The 26,463-nt window shown below is 36.8% G+C and overlaps 1 protein-coding gene across 1 annotated transcript in view; it reads left to right on the forward strand.

The window, feature by feature from the left end:
• SYNE1 (spectrin repeat containing nuclear envelope protein 1) overlaps nucleotides 1-26,463 on the forward strand; it is a 285,435-nt gene that overhangs the window by 117,568 nt on the left and 141,404 nt on the right. The window contains exons 37-54 of the mRNA XM_069852100.1: nucleotides 823-989; nucleotides 2,675-2,828; nucleotides 3,108-3,736; nucleotides 3,847-4,026; nucleotides 4,491-4,641; nucleotides 6,207-6,365; nucleotides 7,337-7,519; nucleotides 8,148-8,249; nucleotides 10,015-10,218; nucleotides 11,186-11,393; nucleotides 12,099-12,211; nucleotides 12,875-13,080; nucleotides 14,141-14,296; nucleotides 15,494-15,785; nucleotides 16,467-16,639; nucleotides 18,046-18,355; nucleotides 21,217-21,381; nucleotides 22,818-23,174. Coding sequence (XP_069708201.1) covers nucleotides 823-989; nucleotides 2,675-2,828; nucleotides 3,108-3,736; nucleotides 3,847-4,026; nucleotides 4,491-4,641; nucleotides 6,207-6,365; nucleotides 7,337-7,519; nucleotides 8,148-8,249; nucleotides 10,015-10,218; nucleotides 11,186-11,393; nucleotides 12,099-12,211; nucleotides 12,875-13,080; nucleotides 14,141-14,296; nucleotides 15,494-15,785; nucleotides 16,467-16,639; nucleotides 18,046-18,355; nucleotides 21,217-21,381; nucleotides 22,818-23,174 — 3,909 coding nt within the window. The remainder of the gene's footprint in view (nucleotides 1-822; nucleotides 990-2,674; nucleotides 2,829-3,107; nucleotides 3,737-3,846; nucleotides 4,027-4,490; nucleotides 4,642-6,206; nucleotides 6,366-7,336; nucleotides 7,520-8,147; nucleotides 8,250-10,014; nucleotides 10,219-11,185; nucleotides 11,394-12,098; nucleotides 12,212-12,874; nucleotides 13,081-14,140; nucleotides 14,297-15,493; nucleotides 15,786-16,466; nucleotides 16,640-18,045; nucleotides 18,356-21,216; nucleotides 21,382-22,817; nucleotides 23,175-26,463) is intronic.

A 26,463-nucleotide genomic window follows, 5' to 3' on the forward strand; every position in this document is an offset into this window, starting at 1 on the left:
AATTACAAGATTAATATTATTTGAAAATATAATATGCAGTGTCAAGAAAATAATGTCTTCGATATCCTGTTCTTTGTAAAGGAAGGACATTGGTCTGCTTGTCAGAGGTTCCTTTCTCTAGAGAAGGCGTTAGACAATGCTACTTTCTTTCATGATTGCATGTAAGAAAAGTTGTTCAGATGACAAAATGCTCAAAGGTTTTGAATTCACAATGAAAGTCTGATTTTGTTTAGTTTGGTTTTTTTTTTAAACACGAGACTTTCATCCTTTTCTGAAGCATGACTTACCTTGGAATTTTTGCCATCTGTTTTTAGATTAATATGAAGCGTTTGGCCAAGTGTAACATCTTTTATACTTTCCATGAACCCAATGTGTCCATAATTTCAGTTTTAAAGATTACTGAAGAGAAGAAAAGTGGGGTTTTTTGTTTTAGCTTTTCTGGAGGCCAATTTGTGACATTTCCTGACAATTTTAACAAAATGTGTTGCAAAACTTAGTCTTGATTTTAGTCACATTTGTCATAGAGTAAGGCTGTGTGGAAAGATCATATTTTGTTCTGAAGGAGAAAAAAAAAATTGATCAATTCTTAGTGAGGTACAGTTGCAAATGTTGCAAACAGTTGCAAATTTAGCTACCTGAGAGGTGTACAGTACCTGCTTTTTCTAATAGACCTCAGTTTCTCCAAGGATCTGACTGTGCTCATTCATTTGTCTCAAAGTGGCATACTGGAAATCTGCGGCAGGTTTTTTTATTATTTTTGTTATTTTGTGCAATATGATGCCATATTTACTCTAAAGGCTGTACATTCTGTTGTTTCCCCAGGATTTGCGAGCAGATATTGAATCCCGTACTTCAGTCTATGACAGCCTATTACAGTTAAATGAGTCACTGTTCCCAACAGCTTCCAAACAGAGTGTGAAAACAATAAAAGAAAAATTTGAAGAGCTGGATGACAGGTGGAAAGCTTTACCACAAACTGTTGATAAAAGGTTTGTGCTTCAAAATGTTTTTGACATGTTACATGAGAGTAACCGATACCCAGATAAGGAACCCCAGTCCTGAACTGTAGGTTTTTTCAGTATTACCATTAGGAAAACAAGGGTTTAAGAGTCATTTTGAACCCTGAGCTCCCAAGAATGGGATGTGGGGAGTCCTACAGATTTATTATGCTCTATTTTCAGTGTAATCTCTCTGTATTTTTTCGATAGAAGAGTTCTGTTTGAAGGAGGGCAGGGCAGGAAAGTAAGATAATGTGTTTCCTCAGTTACAATTTCCCAAGTAACTTCCTAAGTCTGTAATATCTGTGCTCTTCAGTTTTTCAGTTATATGCTCTATCTTGTGCAAAGCCACATTATTATCTTTTTAAACCCACTTCAAAGTTTTCATTTGCCATAAATATTTTATGAGGTCTGACACAAAAAAAATGAGACTAAACCTATAGCTCTGGAACAAAGACTGGGAGGGGAGAGATAAAGAGATGGTTATAGAATATTTTCTAACCTCTCACAGTGAGAGGAAGGTCAAAGCAATCACTTCATTCAGTACAAGTGAACACATGTTCAAATATAGGCATATTCTTACCCTGGGTCAGAAAATGTTGTTGTGCACCAGCCCACAGCATGTCTGTGAAGCAGTTTTTAGCTAATAACAACATCACTGTGCTTGAGTACCCACCCTGTTTAGCAGATCTTGCACCCCCTTCCCCAAGATCAAGTCAGTGCTCAAAGGAACCCATTTTTTTTTGTTGGTAGAATATGTGTAAAAAATAACAATGGAGATCCTTAACAGCCTTTCAGAAAATGGTCTGCAGAATTGCTTTGAACATTGGCAGCATTGTATGTAGCTGAGTGTCAGCTTGGAAGGGAACCATTTTGAAGGTGATTGTGGTTGATTTTCTTAATTTGTTAAATAAAAACATTTACATGCATAGTCTCAGGATTTTTGCGTCAGACCTCATAAATGCTGAATTTGTAGGCTACTGGCTCATGTTAGGCTCAGGAACACTGCCTCGTTTTTTGAAACTGTATGTTTTCAAATATTTATATTTCATTTGTTTTGGTGATGAACATATTTATTTTAATATTTGTAAAGGAGCTTAAATAATGGGCCTTGGGCAATGACATCACCTTCTAGGTACTTTCTTCGTATGTGTTTTATAACATAATGATCTTCTACATAGCGTTTCTAAGGGCAACAGGAATGTAAATAACAATGCCCTTTTTAAGGTCAAGATTTAGAAGCTTAGTTCTGCTAGGTGCTGCATACTCCTCTGGACACAGTTCTTCTTTGAGCTGTATTCCTCTGAGCACAGTTGACCCTCCCTTATTTCAGTGGAAGTTGAGCAACAGCTACTCACCTCTGCCTAAATTCATGAGACTCTCACCTTATATGCAGTGTTTTAGATAATAGTGCAACTGGAATTGCTGTCTTGATTGTTTGGGGCAGTTCAAATAGTGGAAAAACAAAAAGAGCCATACTGGTGCTTTCAAGCTGTGTTATGTTATTCCCCAGTTAAGAAATCAACACAGCAGTCATCACATTTGTATCGTAAGTTAGCATTTCGTTTTTTCCTTCCACATGGCATTGGTTTTAATACTGACCAACTATGGTTTTCATTATGGGAAGTGATTGATTTACATCAAGTGCTTTCATGTTTACATCTGACATCCTTTAGGATCAACTTCCTTCAGTCTCTTGTTGCTGAGCATGAGCAGTTTGATGAGCTCCTGCTCAGGTTTTCAGACTGGATTAAACAATTTCTTGCTGAACTACAAGCCACTTCGGAGATAAAGACAGCTGATCAACAGCTAGCTGCATCTCACAACAAGGTAAACTTTTGGATGTAAACATTGAAGACAGAGAAATTGTACAGTGCATTCAGCTAAATAATCATCTAAAGCTAGCATGGCATCATTTATTTGTTTGAAAACCAGTACCTGCTTGTAGGCACAGAGTTCTGTTATTTGACCAGTTAAAAGCAAATTTGTAACACTGAATTCTTATTACTGAAAACCCCTCAGTAGTATTGTTTTGGTTATAAGTTTAGTGCTAAAATGTTTTCTGAGCTTTTGACTGAAAGAAAATCAGCTTTCTTTTCTTTCTCACAGAAACACTTAATGGAAGTTGAAAGTAAGAAACAACAGTTACAAAGTCTGAAAACACATGTAGATAGATTGTGTTCTTTCAGCTGTCCAGGCGACCAGCAGACATTGCAGGAAAAGACTGAAGATTGCTTTCAGATCTTTCAGGAGGCAAGTCAAATAACTTGCCAAAGGCAAGAAGCTCTGGATCAGCTGCAAGTATTCCTGGATCACCATAATGCTGTATCAGTAGTGCTGCACCATCTGAGGCAGACAGTGGAGAAAACAGGAAATATAGATAAAGCTAAGTCTGAATTACTGGAGAAAGAACTCAATGATGTTATTCAAGATCTTAACAAGCTGGAATCTGTTGCAATCAGTTTAGATGTTTCCCTTACTAAGGCCCAGTATCATCTAAAGCACAGCATTTCTGAACAGAGGACCTCCTGCAGGGCTGTGGTGGATAATCTGTGCTTAGACATGGAGGCAGTTCAAAACCTACTGGGAACCAAACAGAGTGAGGCAGAAGCTCTTGGAACCTTGAGAAGATCTTTTATGGAACGTAAAGAACAGCTACTGAAGAGTATTGAAGATACTGAGGAAAAAGCTGACAAGGAGGGCCTGAAGGAGGCAACTATACAAGCCCTCCAGCAAAGGTAAAAACGATATTAATGCTTGAGATTAGCATTCCATTCTTCCTTTCTCATCCTTTCTTTTCAAAATAAGTGAAGATAAGTAAGTTTGAAACCTGCTTTTTAATTTGCAGACTGAGGATCTTTAACCAGTTAGAGGAAGAATTGAACTCTCACCAGCATGAACTCCAGTGGCTCAGGGACAAAGCAAAACAAATAGCCCAAAAAGATGTTACACTTGCTCCTGAGATTGATGAAGAGATTAATCGCTTGGAATCTCTGTGGGAGGACACCAAGAAAGTTATAAATGAAAAGTAAGTAGATTTTAGAGTTAAGGTGAGAAAGGAGAGGGTTCTTTTAGTGCTTTAGTCTTTGCTTCTGTTTCTTTAAACACCCTAAAATATTCCACATTGAAGAAACAAGTTAAAAAATAGGAGCAGTGATTGCCAGCATCATTATAGTGTAGTTTCCAGTCAGTAAGACAGTAAACTTAGAAAGTGAGAAGCTTAAATCCTAATTTCAGTCTTTCTTTTCCTCCAGTCAGTTACTTTGACATCAGATATATATGTGATGGTGATTCATATAATGTCTCTTCAGTGAAATGATTGTGATATATGGACCCATAGTGATCTGTAAAACCTAAATATTAACATTTCCTTGGCTTCCCAAAACATGTTTAGCACTGCATCCTGATTTTCCCATGGTGAATCACTACATCATGTTCTTCTTTCAGAAATGTGACAGCAAATGGTGCTAACTCAGCCTTTTCACATTACAGAAAGGAGCAGTCTGGTATTCTTATTGATCTGATGAAGGAATATCAGTGCTTGAAGTCAACAGTAATGAAAGTCATAGACAGTGCTGACAGTGCTACTGCGATCAAATCAATTTGGAAGGATCGTGAAGATGTCAGGCGAACTTTGTCTAAGGTAATTACATATATTTTCATTTGAGAGGTTTAAATAATCTTTGATTTAGGTAGATTATTAATTTGGAAGTTTCTGTTGAGGTGTTTAAAGTTCCTTGAATTTATTGTCACATCTTGTCACACCGACATTCAGCGTTTAAATTGCACTGATTCTGATCAGGAAAGAATGTCGTCCTTTCAGGATTTTGATGAGATCCATTAACATATAGGTGATTGGTTTTAGTATTTAGAAATGCAAAATGTTAATTTATATGGAAAGCATAAGCTATCTGATCTTTATATAAAATATCTTGAGCATTTATTCCTATCATAGTATGAGAGGATATTTCCAGTTAACATGCTATAATGTTTTTTTCCATACTGAGTAATTTTTTAATAGATAAAAGTCAACAAAAGAAAATGAATTGTACACATTTCTGATGCATGCAATTCTTATGTCTGTCTCTTTCCCAAAGACAACTTTCTCCGTGGGTTACAATGTTGATACTGGCCATTGAGCAGAAATAAGGAATTTGGATCCCTGCATTCTGTGCATTTCACTGGCTCATATATCTAAAATTCTAAATTCTGCAGTCCATAGGCCTGTCAGGAAAAACCATTCTGAGTTAAATTATTTCTCTTCATTCAAAGGGTAATTTCACTTGGAAGCCGATTGAGTTTTTAATTAAATATTCTTCAGTCAGATCGGTATAAATGTCATTCTAAACTGTATGTATTTATGGCCTCTTTTTAATAGACATTTTAACTAGAACTGAAAGTCAGAACAGAGCTCACCAGTCTAAGAAAGAAATGCACATAACTTCTATATGATTCCTCTCTAGGCCTGAAGGAGCTGGAGTAAAAAAATATTTTGCACAACTCCTACCATAATAAAGTAGGTATGGCCACATGGCCATATTGCAGCCAGATTAGTAGCTTATTTTTAATGCTGATCTAAAATATTTGCTACAGAAAAAAGTATGAGATGCTTATTGTGATCCTTTCTCAGTATGTCACCTCTTAATTTAGAGTGTTTTAAAGATTTTCCTACACCTAGAAAAGCTGACATAGTAGCCCTGAAGACTTTTTAAAATTTCTTTCTGAACACATCTGTACTTTTGTTTTCCAGAGTATCTAGGAGTGATGGGGTTTACAATTGTAAATTTTGTTTATAACAGCCTCTGTTTACCCTGCTGTAATTCCAGAACTAGTTTTAGATACTAATAAGTCAATGATGGGTTCTAATTATTCAATTTTATCATATAGAATCTGAAGAACAGAAAGAGTAATAATTTAAAAAAATGCCTTAAGTCCTGAAGATAGCTGGTTACCAAGTAGGGAAAATTCAGAATTTATTCTTCCCTGTTATGTGCATTATTTATAATAATCATACTATTTGATTATGCTCATGAGAAAACCATATCAGTTGCTCTGTATTTTGTGGCATAGTTAAATATTAGATGGTACGCAGAATGAGAATTATCAAATGTGTAACATGTACCACAGAGCTAGGAATGGGTGCCTGGAGAACTGGATTTTTCTTTTTCTTCAAGGCTTCTTTAAACAAGCAAATATTTATGTCCACAGCATGCAGCTGCCAAGAATGATCTGAGTGATAAACAAAAAGACCTGGATACTTTCAACAATAAAGGAAAACATTTGTTAGCAGAGTTGAAAAGAATCCATAACTGCGATACCACTGCGGTAAAAACAGATATGAACTGTACAGTGGACAAATGGCTAGATGTAAGAGTCTGGTGTTTATATGCTGAATACAGTTTTTAAGTTGGGCTAAGGTTACAGTACTAGTATTTTCTTAGGATTTTAGAGTTCTATTTTTAAGTAAAGTTTATTTTTAAGTATATCTCAAAGGGTTAATCATAGGGATTTGGAATCTTTTGTATGCACGAAGTTGTCACATCCATTTAATATATTTAAAATTATGTCTTACAACAGTGTATGAATGTTACTAGTATAAATTTGCTCAGTGCACCTTTCTGAGTATCAATTTGGATTGGATTCTCTCCTAATGTATGGCAGTATTACTTTATTAAGATAAATTGGACTAAATGAAATAAGAAGTAAATTGTATTAAGCTGCACCAGAAAAGATGTGAATTTGTTAAGAAAGACAACATTATAGTACAGAAACATAGTATAGAAGTTAATATTTTACATTTTCATGTTTGTACTACTTTATTAGCAAATTCCTACTGTACACCAGGGGAGAGTCAGACTGGACATCAGGGAAATATTTTTCACAAAAAGGATCACTGGGCACTGGCAGAGGCTGCTCAGGGAGGGGGTTGAGTCCCCAGCCCTGGAGGGGTTTGGAAGATGGGTAGATAAGGTGCTCAGGGACATGGTTTAGTGTTTGATAGGAATGGTTGGACTCGATGATCCATGAGGTCTTTTCCAACCTGGTGATTCTATGATTCTATGATAAGAAAGATAAATGTAGCAGGTTTTGAATATAAAGTTCATTTGAACATAAATTAATTTCCCAGTACAAAAATATGCTAACTTTTAAAAACATGACTTTTGTTTGGTTTATGATGTGGGTAACTAAATATAGATCAATATTTAGAACTTAGGTTTAAGTCTTAAAACATTATTTCATCTAGGCTAATTATTTCAGATCTATTTGTCTTGCACCTGGCTGCAAAATAAAGAAAACTAAAATTAATTTGCAAATGATACATTCTTTTCTCCCAAAAGGTGTCTGAAAGAATTGAAGACAACATAGACCGTCTGAGTGTAAGCATGTCTCTGTGGGATGAAATCCTGAAAACTGGAGAGGAAATGGATGTGTGGTGCAATAAGTGCATTTCTCAACTGGATGAAGGCATCGGCAACTTAAGTAACAGTCAGAGAATGGAGGTCCTCCTGAAAGAATTGCAGGTTCTACTCATAAATCATTGACAAAAATGTTTTGGACCGAAATCTCAAGTGATAAAGCTGTACTACTGTAGACCACTGTGTCCCCTGTTCAGGCAGTGGTACCACTAACCAAATGGTTTCTTTAAAACTTGGATCTATGGAACCACAATAAATACAATGTCAAGATATGTCATTGCATATATAGCAGTATTTTTTAATTCCCTTTGGAGGTTAAATTTTATTTCTGTGCCTGATTTTTTTCTGAGCTTACTTCCTTGTAAAAAAACCCAAAGAGCACATGTATTATATTGTGCATGCCATTAAGTGGAACCTAACAACCACAGTAGATTTTTCCAGTTGAATAAACAATGACATACCCATCTTTATTCAGCCAATTTTAAAAAAGCTAAAGTTTTGAGTGCATTTTAAATGGGAAAGGAAGGGGAAAAAAATCTCTGAACTGAGTCTAATAAAGAGGAAGAGAGGGGAGATTTTTCGAAAATAAAACTAATAAAACAAGTGTTTTCCCTCTGGTTGCTAAACTTTATTTAAATTTTCCTTCATTTTTTGCAATTGATGGAACATCTTTCTGAAGGTCTAAAACCTTCGTGTGGTTTGGTATGAAACTTTGACCATATCCCTTTTACAGTCTGAAGTCAAGGATAAAGAACTGAAGTTGGAGCAACTTCATTCCAAAATTTCAGATCTCAAAGAACTGACCCATAGTCAAGAGCCTCCTGCAGATCTCCAGGTAAAAAAAAAAAAGATATTGCTAATCACAGATTGTGCTCAAATAATGACCGAGAAGAAACTCCTCCTGAAATTTCTGTATCTTATGCACAGCCTTTTTCTTTCCAGGTGATGGATAGAGCATTATTTATATGTATCGTAACTATTCTTTGTTCATATTTCTTGTGTTAACTTTGATTTTTTTTCTGAAAAAAATTATGCTGTAAAGTATTTGAACATTACAGTTGTAAAAGTAATTTTTACTAAGTTGAAATAAAGTAAATAGTTTACAAGGTAGCTTTTCACATAAGAGACAAATAGTATTCTCTGCAATGCACAATATTAAGCCCTATGATATGCGAGTGCATATACAGTTTGTCTCTTTGAAAGAATCATAATGCTTTAAAATATGTTCATTTGCTTTATCAAACCAAAATTATTCTTTAGTGGGCTGGAATTAGTGCTCTGAACTATGTGCTACAAGAAAGGGGTAAAATATGAATACTGAAGGTGAGCTGTTGAACTTTTTTTAGTTGTCTAAGCCCTATTTTTTATGTTCTAGAACAGATGCAAAACCAAAGTGTTACTATTTTGGATTTTTTATTTCAAATGGAAATTAGTATGTGAGATTATTAATTTTAAGTGTCAAAAATTTTGAAAGATATGCTGACTTATGTGATTTGCACAGGCAGGGAAATATCTCTATAGATATTTATTTCAAAACCATTTATCAGATTTTAATGGAAATTAATGTAACACTCAACCATTGTCCACATTTTGCCATGACCATACACAGAAGTCTAAATTACCAATCCAGTATCAGTCAAGAACCCTATAGGATAAATCTGTGCAAATTATGTGGAAGTGCTTGTGTTCTCCCTAATTGTTTCCTTTATGTGAGAGGTTCAGAAAATTCAGGTTTAATCATAGGTTTCATAATAAATATCTGTGCAATTATAGGGTGAAACAGAGCAAATTAATTTGTAGAATATCACTGTTAACAAACACACATATATTTCCAACTACTAAATATGATAAATACAATAAAAATTCTAAACCAATCCAATAACCGTAGTTTATATATAAATGCAAATTTGAAAATAAAGCCTCAAAAAATAAACATAAATCCCCAAATTATTTGCCAACATCCAAATGCTAAATAAGTAAACTACAGTATGATAGATCACATCCTAAGATCATATACAATTTCTTAATAGAATTTTCAGTAGATGCTCATTTATAAATGTTACCCTCTTATGAACAATTTTATTCAGTTGTTATTAATGGTTTGTGCACAGCTAACATCTACTTTATTTTAACATATTGCTGTCTCTTAATAGCATAATTAATATTAATAATAGCAATATTCTAACTTATATTTTCATTGTCTTCAATTTTAATCTGCCTTACACTGAAACACTTCAAGGCTCAGTGCTCTTAAGTCTCACCAATTGATATTTGTTTTTATGGAGATGTGTTTAGGTCATGTTCTGTATATGTGGTAAATTAGTAAAGGAAAATGATCAACTGTTTAATATTTCAGAATGGGGTAATAATTTCAATAGTTCGCAGTTTTGCTTTTTATCAGTTACTATCCCTTCTTTGTATTACTGTGTATCTAAGACTTAGTCCTGTATGGCTGATATTTTTTATTGGTGTGATTATCTTTAGTTATCGATGTAAAGATAGCAAAATCATTGCGTGTCACTTTCCTACCTTCCATTTTTCCAATCCATGATAATAAATATTTTATTTAAGTGCTTTAATACATAATGTTTTGCTTTTAGTTTATAGAATCAGATTTGAGGCAGAAGCTGGAACACGCCAAAGAAATGTCAGAGACAGCAAAAGAGACACTGAAAGATTTCACTACTCAGAAAATGCAGTTACAGAAGTTTGTTGATCAGATGACAGACTGGTTAAAAAAAGTGGAAGAAACACTGTTAAGCTGTGCACATAACCTGGATCCTGAAGCTCTAAATAAAGTGAAGGTTGGTATGGAAGAAAGTGAATGTGCTTTTTCTTAGGCAGTTATCTTTGTCTTTTTATCAGAGCTTTTGCTAAGTGTTATACTTAATTTGTATTTGATAAAAAATATATATTTCCTGTACAGCTGCTAGAATATTATCAAATAATACAGTGATACACTTTAAGAAGTTCCCCCAATGAACAAAAGGTTCTGATCTATTAACTTTATACAAAACTTCTAGAAAATTGAAATGAATAATATGTTATTTGATGTGACAAGAACTGGTTTTATGACATTGAATGGTCCAGCTATTACTCTGGCATATGTACAAGTAAGTTGACTCCCTTACGATGTAAGAGATGAACTTATAAATCATCCCAGTAAAAAAGAGTGGACTGACTTCAATTTTTACCGAAACTTCTACCTCAGAAGCCTTCCTCAGTCCTCCTCAATCCTTTAGTCTACATCCTAGAACTTTCTTGATAGCATACAGCTATGCACATCATAATGTGACAAACCACATGGAGATTTTTTCAGTGTGAGCACATGTTAATGTTGATATACTAGTCAATTCAAATTTAGTTTTCAAACAAATATTCCTCTCTAGCCAGATGTAAACTCACTTTCATTCTGAAGTACCACCAAATACCAGTGTCATATTGTATCTCAAACGTACCTTCAGACATTGCTGAAAATAACTACTGCTATTCAATGTCTTGAAATTGATTTATTGTTTAATAGAGGGGTATACTATGAGAAACAGAATTTTTCGCATTTCTGTGATGGCTCTTTAGTTTTAAGGATTCATCTCTCGGCAAATGCAGGAAACACGATCCAGTACTTCTTCCCTTCGTTGTGTCTAGGACTTGTAATAGGTCATAGGAAGAAAGAGCGTATGGGAAGAGTAGAGATACTTAAGGAAAATAGAGGACTATTAAATATTAAATTTCTTTGCAAATGTCATATTTCTGTTATAACTTCATTTTCAGGAAACGCAAAAAGACCTTCAGCTTCAGCAGAGCACCATTGACTCAGCCCGTGAGAACCTCAACAGCCTGTGTCGCAAATACCATTCTGTAGAGCTAGAAGCTCTTGGTGGCACTGTCACGTCTTTAATAAAGAAGTATGAAGCTGTGAATCTGCTGTGTTCCAGAACACAGGCCAGCATGCAAGAGTCCTTGGAAAAACATTTCCACTGTGAGTCGTCAGGCTTGTTAATATGAACCATTAGGCCACAGCCATGAATCATTCTGGCGTCTGCCAGAGTTTCCAGTGGTGTCACTTGCAATTACAACTTTGTTTTTGTATGATGCCTTTCAAAAAGTCCTGTTACCAAATGTTCATTTAATAACTCATATGAAACAAAGCATTTTACAGAAACAGAATTCAACTTTAAACACATAATATGCATGACAGGCAAGCTCAGCTCCACCTTTCTTCACTTTTAGCATACATCTCTGTTGCAGATACACTTTGTGTACACAATTTGCCTTAAAGAGATGTATACAACCCTATGGAGATGTTTATAATATAAAAGTCCTCATTTGAAGTATTTGTTGGGCTCCCTGAATAGTCAGTAGAGAGAAGTAGGCAATTTTTAATCTCATATATGAAAATATTAATCTAGATATTATCTAACATTAAATTCAGTCATATCATAGACTGAAAATGCCTGTCTTTTCCCACTGACTGTGAAAGGGAACCTACTGTGGAAACATCTAACTTTTTGTGAAATGAATGCCACTCCCCAAGGCACTCACTGAAAACAATGAAACTTATCCTGTTAGCTTTTATACACTGCTCCTAAAGGACAGACTAATTGTAGAAAACAGCTATTTAGTGTTGTGGATAATGTTGCTTCTTAAAAAATATTCTCTTCTTTATACTTTTTTCTGAAATAAGATTCTATGCAAGAATTCCAGGAATGGTTTTCTGGTGTGAAAGCTGCAGTAAAAGAATCATCTGACAGGTCTGGAGACAGCAAAGCCATAGAGGCAAAGCTACATGACTTGCAGGTATGGTGATCAAATTAAAGAGTAGTAATTCGTAATTTAACTATGTTTATCCAATTATATCTCTAAAGTAATTTGCAGATGCTGTCATCTTTATTGTTTTTGTTTCCAAGGAGGTAATTTAAGAATGGTTCAAGACAGCAATATGTGTTCCAGAGGGAATACAGTAGAAACTGTGTTCACTGTTCTAAGAGATCAGAATTTAATTTCTGGAAGGTTTATGAGTAACTAAACTATTCTTGTTCCCGATTTTTAATCTTTTTTTTCTATTTTTTACCTTCTTCCGCTTTTCCCTTTCCTACTTTTTCTTACACTATTGCTTATTCAATCTTTCAGATTAACACTGATATATCAAAGCTTATCTGTGTTGATTTTTGAAGGGGCAGGATACAAATAGCAGACACCTGTAACAGCCCCAGTTCCTGAAATGTGTGACATCTTCAGGAGATGACAGAGAGAAACAGGACTGCCTTGGGACCAAATAGGAACACTGAGCTCTGTGAATTGTAGCACCCGTTAATATTACTTTAATTGAACTGTCTCCTTAGTATTTTTTTTTCCATAGATAGACATGCCTTTCATCTTGGTGGGTAAATCTTAACATAATACTGCTTATTTTTAGTTATTTAATCTCACTTGTTTAAACTGTATTCTTTCATTATACAGAATGTGCTGGATTCTGTTAGTGAGGGACAGAACAAGTTAGATGTTGCCTGCAAGGAAGGAGAAAGTTTATATGCTTGCTTACCCAAACCAGTTGTGAGCAATATTCAGGACCAAATAGCGAAGTCTAACCAGAACTTACAGGAATTCCTCAACCAATGTCTGAGTGACAAAAAGGCCCTGGAAGCTTGTGCCTCATACCTGGGAAGGTGAGTAATATCAGTTGTCACAGATGGACTGCATGAAATTGTCCAGCTGCAGAAATACAGGGCACAATTTGAAATTATGTCCAGTTATTCCAGTCCTGTTTGCTTTTTACTTTGGAAATACTTCAGAGAAAATAAAAATTCTCTGCTAAAAACAAAGCGACAAGTCTTGCTTGGGGTACTGACTTGGGTAAAGAATGGAAGGTTGGGTTCGTATATGTGGAAGATCTGTGTGGCTCATGCAATCCCAAATCAGCAGCTCGGATCTCAGTAATTTAAATGCAATTTCCTGAAAAGAAAAGATGTGATGAATCTTCAAGTTGTGCCCTGGGGTTTGAAGACAATATGGTTTTTACACAGAATGCGCTATCCTGTCCCATTCCAGATGGACATAGTTCCTAAGAAGCTAATAAGAAAACATTCAAAAATTATTACTTAGAGCTAGTATTTTGGGAGTTTAAATATTTTTAGGTGTAGCTAGATTGAAACTATTGTTAATTGAAAGTGAAATAAATGTAGCAGTAATGGGTAAAACAGCTAGATGAGATGGCGTGCCTTCATGTAAGAAAAAGCTTTTCATGCTTAAGGGAGAACTTGTTTTGCCGCATTCTGAGCACTCCAGATTCCAGTTAGGTTCTGTTGGAGAAATTGAAAGCACAGCATTTCAGGTATTGTAAGTGTCAATACTGAGTAAAAGCCCATTTTTACGTATTTTTTAATCTTGGATTAAATCCTCACAAGGATTTGGGAAAAGCTTTCTTTTTGTCTGCCTTTATTGAATCCAGTAATAAACACAAGCACTGTCACTTTAAATTTTGGAAGCTTCTTTTCTCTCTGTAGTTCCCATGATTTTGCTGGACATTTTTAGAGAGTTGCTGAATATTTTTAGATTAGTAGTCACTGTGGAATTATGTTTTGGGTACAACTCTTATTCTCGAAGCACGAAATTGATACCTAGCTTTATCTTCCTGGACTTGTGGATATTGAAAGAACTAAGTTAATGTCTTAATAACTTTACTGCACCTGAGGTGTATTTTTAAGGGAGTATTTATCTGTTCTGTAGCTTTGAAGATCAGCACAAAAAACTTGGACTGTGGTTACGTGACATGGGAGAAAGAATAAGCACAGAAGAATTAGGAGAGAACAAACAGCTTATTCCTGAGAAGAAAAAGGAGGTGCAGAAAGTGGAAAAATTCCTGGAAGAGTTACTGAATTCAAGGTAGTATGAAATACACTTACTAAAATACTCTCACATTTTTGTCTGCTAAAGTAACAGTGAAACTAAACTGTAGGGGTAAAGTGTGTTTGTGAAAGATAAGAGACAGGTGTTGCAGCACGTTCTGTGAAAAGAGGCTGAATCCAGATACTTCCAGTTTTAAAGAGACTGGAATTTGAAGACAGTGCTGAAATTTGATCTTGATACATTTTTCAATAAGAAAATCTTGTCTTAGTTCATGAATAAATGGAAACGGAAAAACATAATCTTAAAAAAAATAAATCTTAAAAATATTGCCTGTAGAAGCAATAGTCAAAATGACAAGTATCATTATATCCATTTTAAAGTTTTCTTTCTGTACTGCACCTCTCTGGTCTAACTAGGTTAGCAGAATCCACTTTCACGTATAGCTGACTTTAGAAAAAATCTCAAATGACACCCACATTGGCTGTGATATCTTTCTAGAATTCAGGCTTAGCCAATAGACGATGAAGTAATTGCCTTTTTTAGTACACTGTGGGGTTTTTTCATATTCTTTTTTTATTGTTAGAACAGAAATAGTAGTCACTTGTTCAAGCCTTTAGGCATGCTAAAAGGAACCACTAGTCTCCACCTATCCCCATGAGACTGATGCAAGACAGTTTGGTCTGATGTAAATTCTGTGTAATCACAAGATGTCAGGAAGGGTGATCCAGCAGACTGAGATTATTTGAAGCTGTATAAATGCAGAGATTTAATCCCTTTTATTGTCCATCATACTGAACCTCAGATTCATTGCAAAATCCTGGACAAATGGCCTGACTTTTCCATCATGCCTTCCTGCCTGTCAAAGACTATAATATAAGCTTCTTAGAAGATTTTGCAGGTACAAAAAGGAATAAGTTCTTATAAACCTGGAAAGTCTGACAGCTGAAAAGAAAATTAAGTTAACTTTAATGCAGATGTGCAACACAAAGATTTCAGTGTGACCATGTTGAGCACCAAGATCTGCAAGAAATGGCACTATATATAAAGATATAAATCAATACACACTGCTTATATTTCCTTTTAGTCTCTTCCAGCTAATTTTTCTGATAAATATGAATTCCATCACTGGTAGAGTAGGTGATTATGTCAGCAACCTTCATAATTTCTGATATTTACTATAGCAATATCATATGTTTTCTGAAACCGATTTTCAGTCTCAATGTTTTGTTTCAGGGAGTCTTTTGATAAGCTGTCCCAAATGGCACAGACTTTAAATGAAGAAGGCCAAGGTGCAGGGAAGGAAGTGCGCTTGGCCTCTCAGCATCTCACTGATTATCAAAACATGGTCAAAACTGTCAAGGAAAAGCTACGAACATGTCAGCTTGCGCTCCAAGAGCATCTCACTTTTGAGGAGGCGTTGCAGAGTATGTGGTCATGGGTGAAAGAGATTCAAGATAAACTGACATCATCAGAGAGCACTGTTGGTAGCAAAGCCACACTGGAGAAACGACTGGCACAAATTCAGGTAAAGAAAGATACCACCAGAGATTACATGTCAAGGTTAATATTGGGTGTGGGCCATATCAGTGGAAGAGGGGTATTTTTATAGTTTATCCTTTTTTGTGATTAAGAAGGAGAGGATTAGAATTTAAGGTGTTCTTGACAAACTGGGATTTGCAGTATGAAAACAAGATGATGTTTAATGGAAACAGGTGCCAGGTATTACATTTAAGAAGGAATACTGTACTATGAAAAGGTGTATTCAGGTCCAAAAAAACCTTTCGAATGGAGGGGAATCTTTGGAATAATTGACACAGAGAGAATGTGATGTATCTGTCACAGGAGGTCTTCAGGAACAGGTTAGATATACGTCTTTTAGGACGGTAGTAGATAGTACCATGGACTTACTTAAGATTTCTTCTACCTATGTAGTGCTATCTTTCCGTGCAGTGCTTGTCATACTCATTATCTACTGCAGTGTGAACAATATTTTAGGACCAATGCAGTGAAATACCTGAAAGGGTGTGGAAAAAAACGCTGGATCACTTGCATAGGCACTTACAAGTAAAGGTGCCGATGAATTCACATTGGGCATGGCTGTCATGGATAAATATGTTCAGAGAATATGGTGTCCACTGTTGAAAGAATAACAGCTGTCACTTCTCAGCATATTGCATTTGATATTTTGACTCATTTTGCCTCACAGGAGATCCTCTTACTCAAAGGTGATGGTGAAGTTAAACTGAACATGGCAATTGGCAAAGGTGAACAAGTGCTTAGAAGCAGCAATGAGGAAGGACAAAAAGTGATACAAAGCAAGCTACAGACTCTGAAGGATGTATGGCATGATACCATCAGCACTTCAGTGAACTGGCAGAGGTAAAACTCTCTGGAAAAAAAAGGTCAGACCCTGCCATCTTTGCTTACAAAGAATAGTACCTTACAATGGTAAGGTACTGTCATAGGAGCCCATTCATTCATTAATGGTATGTGAGGGTAAAGTCATATCATCAGAGAGAATCAAAATTGCCTGAAAAAAATACATACGTCTATAAAAATGATTAATTGAGCCTATCAGATAAATTGAATTTTGTATGAGACAATACTTGGCAATAATTTCAAACTAAATAGAAATCATCCTAATTCATAGAGAGAAAAAGCTAGAAAAGACTTTTTGAGTTATTGATCCTGTAATTGGGCAGGACCAAGAATATCTAACATATTTATTTACTTTTTCCTTATAAAATTCTAGGAAGATTTCTCAATTAGTTCTTTCATTATGTTTTTTAATTTTAAAAAAATTCCTAATACCTGCTCCAAATAACCTTTCTTCCAAATTAAGATGATTTCTTCTTGTGTTAAACTCTGTAGAAATTGAAAGCTTTTCTTGTTGTCTGTGTGAGCCCATTTTATATATTTGAAGGCCTCCATCATCTCTTTTCTAAACAGATATTTTTCAGTACTAATACTTTATGGACCTCTTTCAACCTTGTTTGTTTTTTTTCAATAGATTGCAGACTATCACTAGTCTGTCTACATATTTCTTAAAAGTTAACAACTGAAAGTTGGCTGATCTCTTACTGCATGTGAGACCTTATTAATTCTGAGTCCTTTCCATTTTCTTGATACAACACTCTTCTTAAACCACTTCAGAATAACATTTTACCTTCTTTGCAGTCTTATTATATTGTTGAATTTTATTTACTTCTGCATCATCTACTATCTCCAAATCTATAGTACTAAGCCTAGCAGTTACCCTCAGTTTTGTATTTGGATATCTGATTTATCTTTCTCAAGTAAAGCATTATTTTCATCATCGAATTCCATCTTTTTATAATTTCTAGTAAGAATATCTGAAATTTAAATACTGTCATCCAAACCAGCTGCAGCCAGATTATCTCTTAATTGTCAAAACTATATACACTTTATTACTCCGATCGTAAAGAACTCCAATAATGCTCTGTATTTTACTTTGATGGACAGACACCAAAATGTGCTTTCCATTAGTCTGAGACAGACAGATTGTTCATGTAGCCTGTGACGGGGAAGTGGTTTTATCAGTATGCATGTATGTAGTAGCCCAAAGAACACAGAAATTCTAGAATAGCGTGGATATAAGTTAACATATAAAACTAAAGCAAGGTATGGGGTGGGGGGGGGGTGGGAAGCATATCCTAAACATTGTTATACATGGTTACAGACAGTGTAACATTAAAATATAAGCAGGTTCTTTTTTTTACAGATCTTTCAAAAGTTCTTACTGTGTATGTTTCTTTTAATGTAAGCTGTTTAGAGTCTGTAATTAGCCAGTGGAATGAATATCTGGAAAGGAAAAACCAACTTGAGCAGTGGTTAGAGAAGCTGGATCACGAAGTGGAACAGCCTTTAGAACCACAGATTGGTCTGAAGGAGAAGTTTGCTCAGCTGGACCACTTCCAGGCTATTGTTTCTGAGATAGAGAATCAGTCTGGTGATTTACACCAACTGATTGAAAAAGCTGTGGAAATGTATGAAAAAACAGAGGATTGTACTTTTGGAGAAGCAGCTCAAGAAGAACTAAAATCACAGTTTAATGACATCACAACTGTAGCCAAGGTAAGAAAAAGGCTAAAGCCTCCATTTGAAGTAAAATGTTTAAATATCTGTATATAAGGCTAAACATTTTATTTTCATAATTTTTGACTGTGCTTGAATAGTCTTGCCTTTTGTTATGCTCGAGTCTAACAAAAAAGTTGGATGTAATTTACTAAAATTCACTGAGATGCAAAAAAGTTGTTGGGAATTGTAATTGATATGGTTATGTTTTTTTATAGTCAAGGACATGTATTTTATTCCCAGTTTCATATTCCAACAATATTTGTGTCATTCTTCCAGATTTATTTTCATCTAATTATTTTCCATTCATGCCTAGCACTTATTTTTTACCTAGAAAGGGAAGAAGGACATGCTTCCCTAAGCAGAAAACATTGTTAGAAAGCGTTAGAAAGAAAATTGTTGTCAGAAAATTATATGCTCATATTTTGTGGTGTTTCAAGCCACTAAGCACTGCATGTGCTCTACAAATGTTCTGTTTGTTTTCTAAGTAAAGATACGTGAACTCACTGAGACCCTCTGCTAGCCAGATCAATGCAGTAACACTAACTGAGTCACCTTCTCAGCTAATGAGAAAGTTTGCATCAAGAACAGGCCACAAAATAACATGCTGTTTTGGCCCAACCTGGACAGTCCAGGGGCTGCTGGGGGTAAGACCCTGGGTCTCCCCATAAAATTTACAGGTTCAGTCGCCACCAGGCTATATGAATGCAAACCAATGTGAAATGATTGGTCTGAAAAATAAATTTATTTGTACAGGCAGTCTTAGGGATAGGATTGGTGTTGGCTTGCTAAATCTGTGTTAATGCAAAAGACAGAAAGAGAGAAAAGGGAGAGAGAGCAAAGAGCAAGGACACCACCAAAGAGCCAAAAGAATCACTCTTAGAAATGATAACATAAGATATACGTGTATGTAAATGCAGTAATCTGACAGAAGTGTGATTCGTGTTTGTATGTTTTGTGAATAGAGCTGATGGCCTGTAGGTCATCAATATTCTATATAAAGAAAAAGTACCAAAGTAAAAAAATAAGTGGAAGATATAACAAATTGTTCGTTAGGAAAAATGTTAAATATAGAGCACATGTATTTACTTCTTGAGCAAAAATCTGCATTTTTCTTACTAAACTTGGTAAAGGAAAGTGTTTATGTAAAATCATGAAGTTTGGATTTGTTTTTCTTTTATTTGTGGGATAAGGTGTACTATTATTGTCATTGTTTTATTGCTTTAAACATAGGCCATAGATGATATAGCCCTCTCAGATGTGTCTAGTCTGTAATTACCATCTAATCACACATTATTTTGTTTTATGATGAACTTCTGCTCTCTTCTTTTAAAGGATATGGTAAGCTCTGGACTTGGTTTCTAAAGAATCACTGTAGTTTCATCCTTGTATAAGTCTACTTCTTTCAATGGTATTAAATCTGGAACAATACAAAGATTACTGACTCACTTAATGTAATGCTTTTAAACTTCTGTGAAAGGAGTGTTCTCCTAAAATCAATATGCATCTATAAATTTAATTTCACGAGCAAGAAAGACTGTTTTGCAGACTTTGCCTTGGGGGAGAACAGCATTGATTGCAACTGGTAGAAGCTGTTGCCACCAGAAGTGACCAACTGAAGTTGCACGTTGCCTCCAACCTGCTCAAGTACTGATGTTTTATTTTGGTGTGAGCAAAGTAAACAGCGGTGTGGCACAGGTGTCTTTTCCTTCACTAGGAAACTATCTATTTTGTTTCGAGTCAGGTGCATGTGGACATGTTCTTATTCTGCTGTTGCATATAATGCATTAAGATGTAAAAAGGTTGAGGTCACCTTTGTTTAGTTAGTAACCATCCATTGCCTACTTGATCTGACACATTCTGAGAAATTATTATGATTATTTTCAGAGGGAACAGCAGGTCTTATTAGTCTAACTTAATTTTTTAAACGCAGTAGTTGAACGTTGAATTATTAAAAATTAAAAACATCTGAAGTTTTATTTGTAAGTGGTTTAGTTTGAAACTAGTTTAAGGACACTTAGATCTAGATTAGAATATCCACACAGGAGTAAAAAGCTATTTGATTAGCTCAGTTCACTTTTGGTTAGTTTGGATAAAAATTCCTAAGTGTTAGCTCACAAGAGTCTAAGAACAAATCTAATCAGTCAGACCAATGGCAAATCAAGACCAGTGCATTATTTCACCTTTTCATAGTAACATAAGCCAACCACACTGTAAACTTATTTTAAAAAGCTAAGATGGAGCCAGGAAGCTGTTGTACATCTGTGCCAGGGAATGCATCCTCCAGGACTACCAGGCAGGTGACTGGGAATGGCCATAATTTCTGATCTGATTATTAAAATGGGGTTGAGCACCATAAGAACTTTTTGCACTTTTGAACAGCAGAAGTCCTCCTTTGAGGTCTTCATGTGGGACATCTCTCTGACCTTTCTTAGCATTAAAAATTTGGTGCTTCTAAATAAAAGCTGTGTTTCTGGCAGTATGTTGCTCCGTGGGAGGACTCATGGGTGATCTGTAAAACCCTCAACGGTAGGTATTGGGTAGAGCATCTCAGAGTTGCGCAACTGCAGCTTGGACACCTATTAAATGATATATTTTATGATAAACAATGTGTTAAAGTACATTTTTGCATACATTTTCAGAAGGCTTCTTCGTCTTTTGCTCCAGCAGAACATGCCTCTTCAAACCAATCCAAACCAAACCTTGTGCAGTGTAGCACCGTGTTGTGCTACTATAGGCTGTGCTTTATTCAGCATTCGAATGGATACTGGAGAGTCAGACCAGCAGTCTATACCACTACATGCTTAAAGGCAGGATATTAATGAGTTTTTTTCTTTTATTTTTTTTTATCTGAATGACAGGAGAAAATGAGGAAAGTGGAAGATATTGTGAAGGATCATCTGCTATACCTTGATGCTGTGCATGAATTCACAGATTGGCTCCATTCTGCAAAGGAAGAGCTGCACCGTTGGTCAGATGCATCTGGAGATACATCAACTATAGAGAAAAAGCTGGCCAAAATCAATGTAAGATAAATTAGCTTTCATGATTTCATCTGCAATTCAGACCCTATGCTTTAAAATAGGTCAGAGCCAAGACATCGCAGGATCTTGTTCTTTGTGTATTTGAAGTGGTGATTACATTTCAGTAAGCTGAAAGCAAGCTTTCTAAGCTGTGATTTGTTTTCACGACCCTTCCCATATTAAACTGATGGAGTAAAGGTACAGTCAGACCTAAGTTAGCCACAGCACACGTGGAAACAATTTGCAAGAACGGAAGCTCAGTGGCATCATAGAAGAATGTGGCTTAGCTGATTAATGCATATTGCTCTGTCCTCATCCCTGAATATGCTTTCTTCATGAGCAGAGTTGTCTAAATCAAAGCTGGAAACAACCTTTCCCGATTTGCATGAGATGGAGATGCATAAAGCAGTGCAATGATTGTTCTCCTCAAACGTGGTAGAAATGTATGGGTTGCCTCCTTGTGTGTACTCTCCTTACCCAGGCATCCATTCCTAGGCGTTTGGGTGCCTAAGCAAGTTATGTATTTCTGAGTGCAACGTTAAAGCAGGCTGGATGTTTTGCTCATGCTTAATATTTATGTTCAAATGCTCATATTAGCAACATTTTACCCTGTTCCTAAACAAGAGAAGATGGGCCTGTGAACAGCCTACTAGATGGAGAGTCAGGATACCCAAAATCAAATTACAGATTGGTTGTATGCTTTTGGGTAGTTTACAGTCTCCTTTGTGCTCGGACTCCCCATGTGTAAAATGAGGAAGGGAGGAGATGATAGTTTCTAGTTTGTAAGAAGAACAAGAGAATATGTTACTCTGATGGGCAGCATTTGAGATGACAGTTACGTTCTCCTGCTTCCTAAGCCGAAAACTCCAAACAGTCCCTTGTAGCATGTGTGAGATTGAAACAGGACACTGTAGTAAGAATTAGTTTTTGAAAAATAAAAAGGGGAAGGGGAAGGGGAAGGGGAAGGGGAAGGGGAAGGGGAAGGGGAAGGGGATGGGCAACGGCAAGGGGACAGGGAAGGGGACGGGGAAGGGGAAGGGGACGAGGAAGGGGAAGGGGAAGGGGAAGGGGAAGGGAAAAAGAAAAGAAGGAAAAAATAAAAAGACGTGCAACCAATTATGGCAAAAGGCAGACTGCTATAAGCAACTACGTCCCAGTGTTTCCTATGTAACAGATCACAACAAAGTTATTTTCAGCATCTTAACCTGAACGGTTTTTTCAGTACCTAAAAGAAGTTCTTCCTGCCCTAAGCTCAGGAGAGTTTTGGAATCACCCTTCTTTCCTTTCTTTCCACCACCCTGGGGTCGCGCTGCCGGAGGGACGGATTCGGGGGGGGGGGGGGGGGAGGGTGTGGGGGGGCCTTGCCGAGGCGGGGGGACCCCCCACCCCCTCCCCTGGGTGGCATCTCGGCGGGTTACCAGGGCGATGTCGCCTCGCAGGAGCTGGTGGAGTCCCGCCAGCTGGGCGCGGACCGCCTCGGCCGAGTGGAGACGCTCGCCCCGGCCGCGAAGCGCGACACGAGCCCCGGCGGGTGCCAGCTGCTGGCCGCCGAGGTGCAGGCCCTGCAGGCGGAGTGGAAGGAGTGGGAAGAGAGCGCCCTGCGGAGCCGGGGCAGCCTGCGGGGGCTGCTCAGCCAGATGGCCCTGTCGGAGCAGGAGTTCGCGGCGCGGGCGGAGCGGCTGGAGGGAGCCGCGCGGCGCGTCGCGGCGCTGCTGGAGGGCTGGTCCCGGAGCCTGCAGCCCCCCGACAGCCGCCACACGGACGCCGAGGTGCTGGAGAGCTGGCGCAAGGACAAAGTAAGCTCACGTTTCTTTTCTTAGCGGATTTTTCCATCTCAAATATAAGGGGTTTGGTTTTTTTTTGCGCGCAGAAAACTTCTCTCCACCGGGACTACCGAGTACTTATGAAACTTACCTCTATGAAATCCTAACTTTCCAAACTTTGTAATCGTAGCAAGCGGTGTTTACGGAAGACATTTCTCTCCTTGGCCTCTGCTGGACGATGCTTAGCAAACGCTGCCCCTAACTTAGCTGTTAAATCCAGCGCTTGCCTCTGAGAAAGCGACTAGCACCCCAGCTCTGGGCTTCTCTTCCAAGTTGCTCAGTGTTTCCAGCCAGAGTAGATCTTGATCCGGGAAATGCAGAGCATTTCCAGAAAGCCAAAAAGCAGCTGGAGCCATTTCTTACTTGCAGTTTGTCAGGAGTGTGTTGAGCTTATACTTTCCATTTTTTGAGACGCCCTTCACATTGTGCACATTGAAGTCTCATCCGATATTTAAAGAAGTTATGCTGGAAGCTGTACGTGCTAATAGCTTTGCTGTGGAATGCAGTGGAATTTGGACAAATAGAGAGGTATTTCTGTTCCTGATTGTCTTCTAGCAAAACTTTCCACGTGTGTTTAACATACACGCACACGCATTATATACAAATATATATAGTCACAACAATCAAGACATATGTTTGTATATATCTCAACTACTGTGGATCACAGATGTTGAGAAAAGATACAGAGGTTTTTTCCTTTTCAGGGTAGCATTGCAGTAAAGCAGTTTTAGTAAAGGAAGAGAGGTGTGTGATTCTTAATTTCTGACCCCTTGACTGAAGAAATAAAAAAAACCCAAAACCTGGAACACCTTCCCTTTGAACTGAGATTATTAATCTTCTCCTTCGATGCCCGTGCCAAATTATTTCTGTGGTTTCCCCTTTCACAGAATTCTCTCACACAGATTTAGGGAACCGGCTTGCTTGGGTACATATCTAACAGTAACAAAGCTGACATTACACTGGAGCAAGTAATGGTACAGATATGCAAAGTCTTCCTTGTCTAGGTGTTTTTAAAAAGGAAAGGAAGACATGGAATTGTCATCAACGTACAGCAGCAACTGTTAAACATTTTTTATGTTGTAAATGGAGAAGTACTATATTTGAAGGATCTTGCTTTTATTAGTAGTATAAGTACTGTGCATGTACTGTAGCTGTATGTAACAACACTTTAATTTAGACAATTGTAAACTTTGGCTAATGAGGAAAATGCAGAGGAATCTCAAGAATTTCTATGCACGGCCCTGCTGTGTAATTTTTTTTTATTTAAAGTTAGAGGAAATGTGACAGTAATCCTTCCATTTCTGGACCCTAGGGATAGGTCCTATTGTGCATGTAAAATAGCAGTGCAGCTTTCCATTTCCATTGTCTCACAGTGATTCTGTTGCCATGTGAGCCAAGGCCATGAATTTAAAAGCATTTCCTAATACTCAGAATCAGCAAACTCATTCTGTTATTCTGTTACACTCAAGATCCCTTCCTTTAGTATGTGCAACATAAGAGCAACATATGTTGCACTTGGAAGTTAGCACATGATTTTGGTAATGGTTAGATTTGAAATTAAATCCAAGTGCCTGCAATATTGCTAGCAGTGTTTCTGTATGAAAATATGCTCTAGCTAATGCTCCTGTTTGTTAATAGGTTATGCCTGAGGCCATATGTCATGAGAATAATCTTTTAGTAGTTATTGAGGCATGTTATTTGAAACTTAAAAATTTCATTGAGAACAGGCAATTGTAAGCTGAGGCTACTCTTAGGATGTTTTCTTTACCAAAAAAAAAAAAAAAAGCTGATAGTATTTCATTATGATTCCTCCCCTACACAATTTGCAACATCCTGTGTTTAAGTAGCAGCCGTTGTATTGTTATTCCTAATGCTCTCAAAAAAAGAGTCCTGTGTGTGAATAAAGTAAGATAAATAAAAAGTAGTTAGTTTACATTTTTTCTGCTCTTCATAGCTATTACATAATTACTTAATTCAAATACTTCTTTATATGGCATTGAAACTGGCAGTGTGATTATTTCAAGTATCTTTTAATTACAGTTGGATAGTTTTCTGATGTGTGAGTGACTCAAAGCAAATAACATCTATAATATGAACATGAATAATGTAAATCAGAGAAGTCCTGAATATCTGTTGTAGCAAAATATATTTTCATATTTACAGAACACATGAAAGTTTGTACCCATAATATCTCCAAAATGTCTCTAGACTTAATTTTCCAGGTCTTCCCTGTGATCTATAAAAACAAATGGATTTCAGTAATGGTGATATAACTGAGCTGTGATTATGGTCTGAATCACTGTTACTCATATCTAACACATGCTTGTAGTTTTATTTTTCACAGAATGAGTTGTTGTGTTTTTTCTTCCTGGCAGTTGGGGTACTTGCTGTTCTTACCATGTCTGTTGATTGGCTTGCTAGACCCTTGCCAATATTTCTTTTTACTTTTGATTCATATAAAGGTATATCTGCTTATTGCAGAATCAGTTAATACTTTACAGTGACGTATCTACTCAGTAAGCATTTTTATCTATATGATGTAGACTGTAATATTTTGAAAACCTTCTGCATGTATTTTCATGTACATTTGTACCTTTTCTGAACATTCAATTTTGTGATGATAGATGATTACAAACTTTTTCTATCAATCATCCTTTTTTATATATTTATATTTTATATATATAGGGGCAATGGGCATAAACTGAAGAGGGGCAGATTTAGACTAGACATAAGGAAGAATTTCTTCACCATGAGAGTGGTGAGGCACTGGCCCAGGTTGCCCAGGGAAGTTGTGGCTGCCCCATCCCTGGAGGTGTTCAAGGCCAGGTTGGATGGGGCCTTGGGCAGCCTGGGCTGGTGGGAGGTGTCCTTGCCCATGGCAGAGGGGTTGGAACTAAGTGGCCTTTAAGGTCGCTTCCAACCCAAACAATTCTATGATTCTATGATTCAGAAACATGATTTGGGGGCTTCCTTGTCCTAATTCCATCCTCATTCAAATCTGTCGTCGCTTTCAATATGATCTGTTTCTTAAATTTATATTGTATATTTCTTCCACACTGGCACGTTGAATTAGCCAAACTATTGTATACCTATAGATAATCCAAATACTCTGACCTGCCTGCAGAACCTCTGCCATAGTGAATGTTACTAGCTGGGAGATTGTCTTTTCTCTCTGGTAGTTTAAGAGGAATGCCTGAAGAATTTAGTTTTTAATGAGATGAGGAACCAAGTCCGCACTGCTCATTATGCTGGAGTAGTGGGC

The sequence above is a fragment of the Phaenicophaeus curvirostris genome, chromosome 2, assembly GCF_032191515.1.
Source record: "Phaenicophaeus curvirostris isolate KB17595 chromosome 2, BPBGC_Pcur_1.0, whole genome shotgun sequence".
Lineage (NCBI taxonomy): Eukaryota > Metazoa > Chordata > Aves > Cuculiformes > Cuculidae > Phaenicophaeus > Phaenicophaeus curvirostris.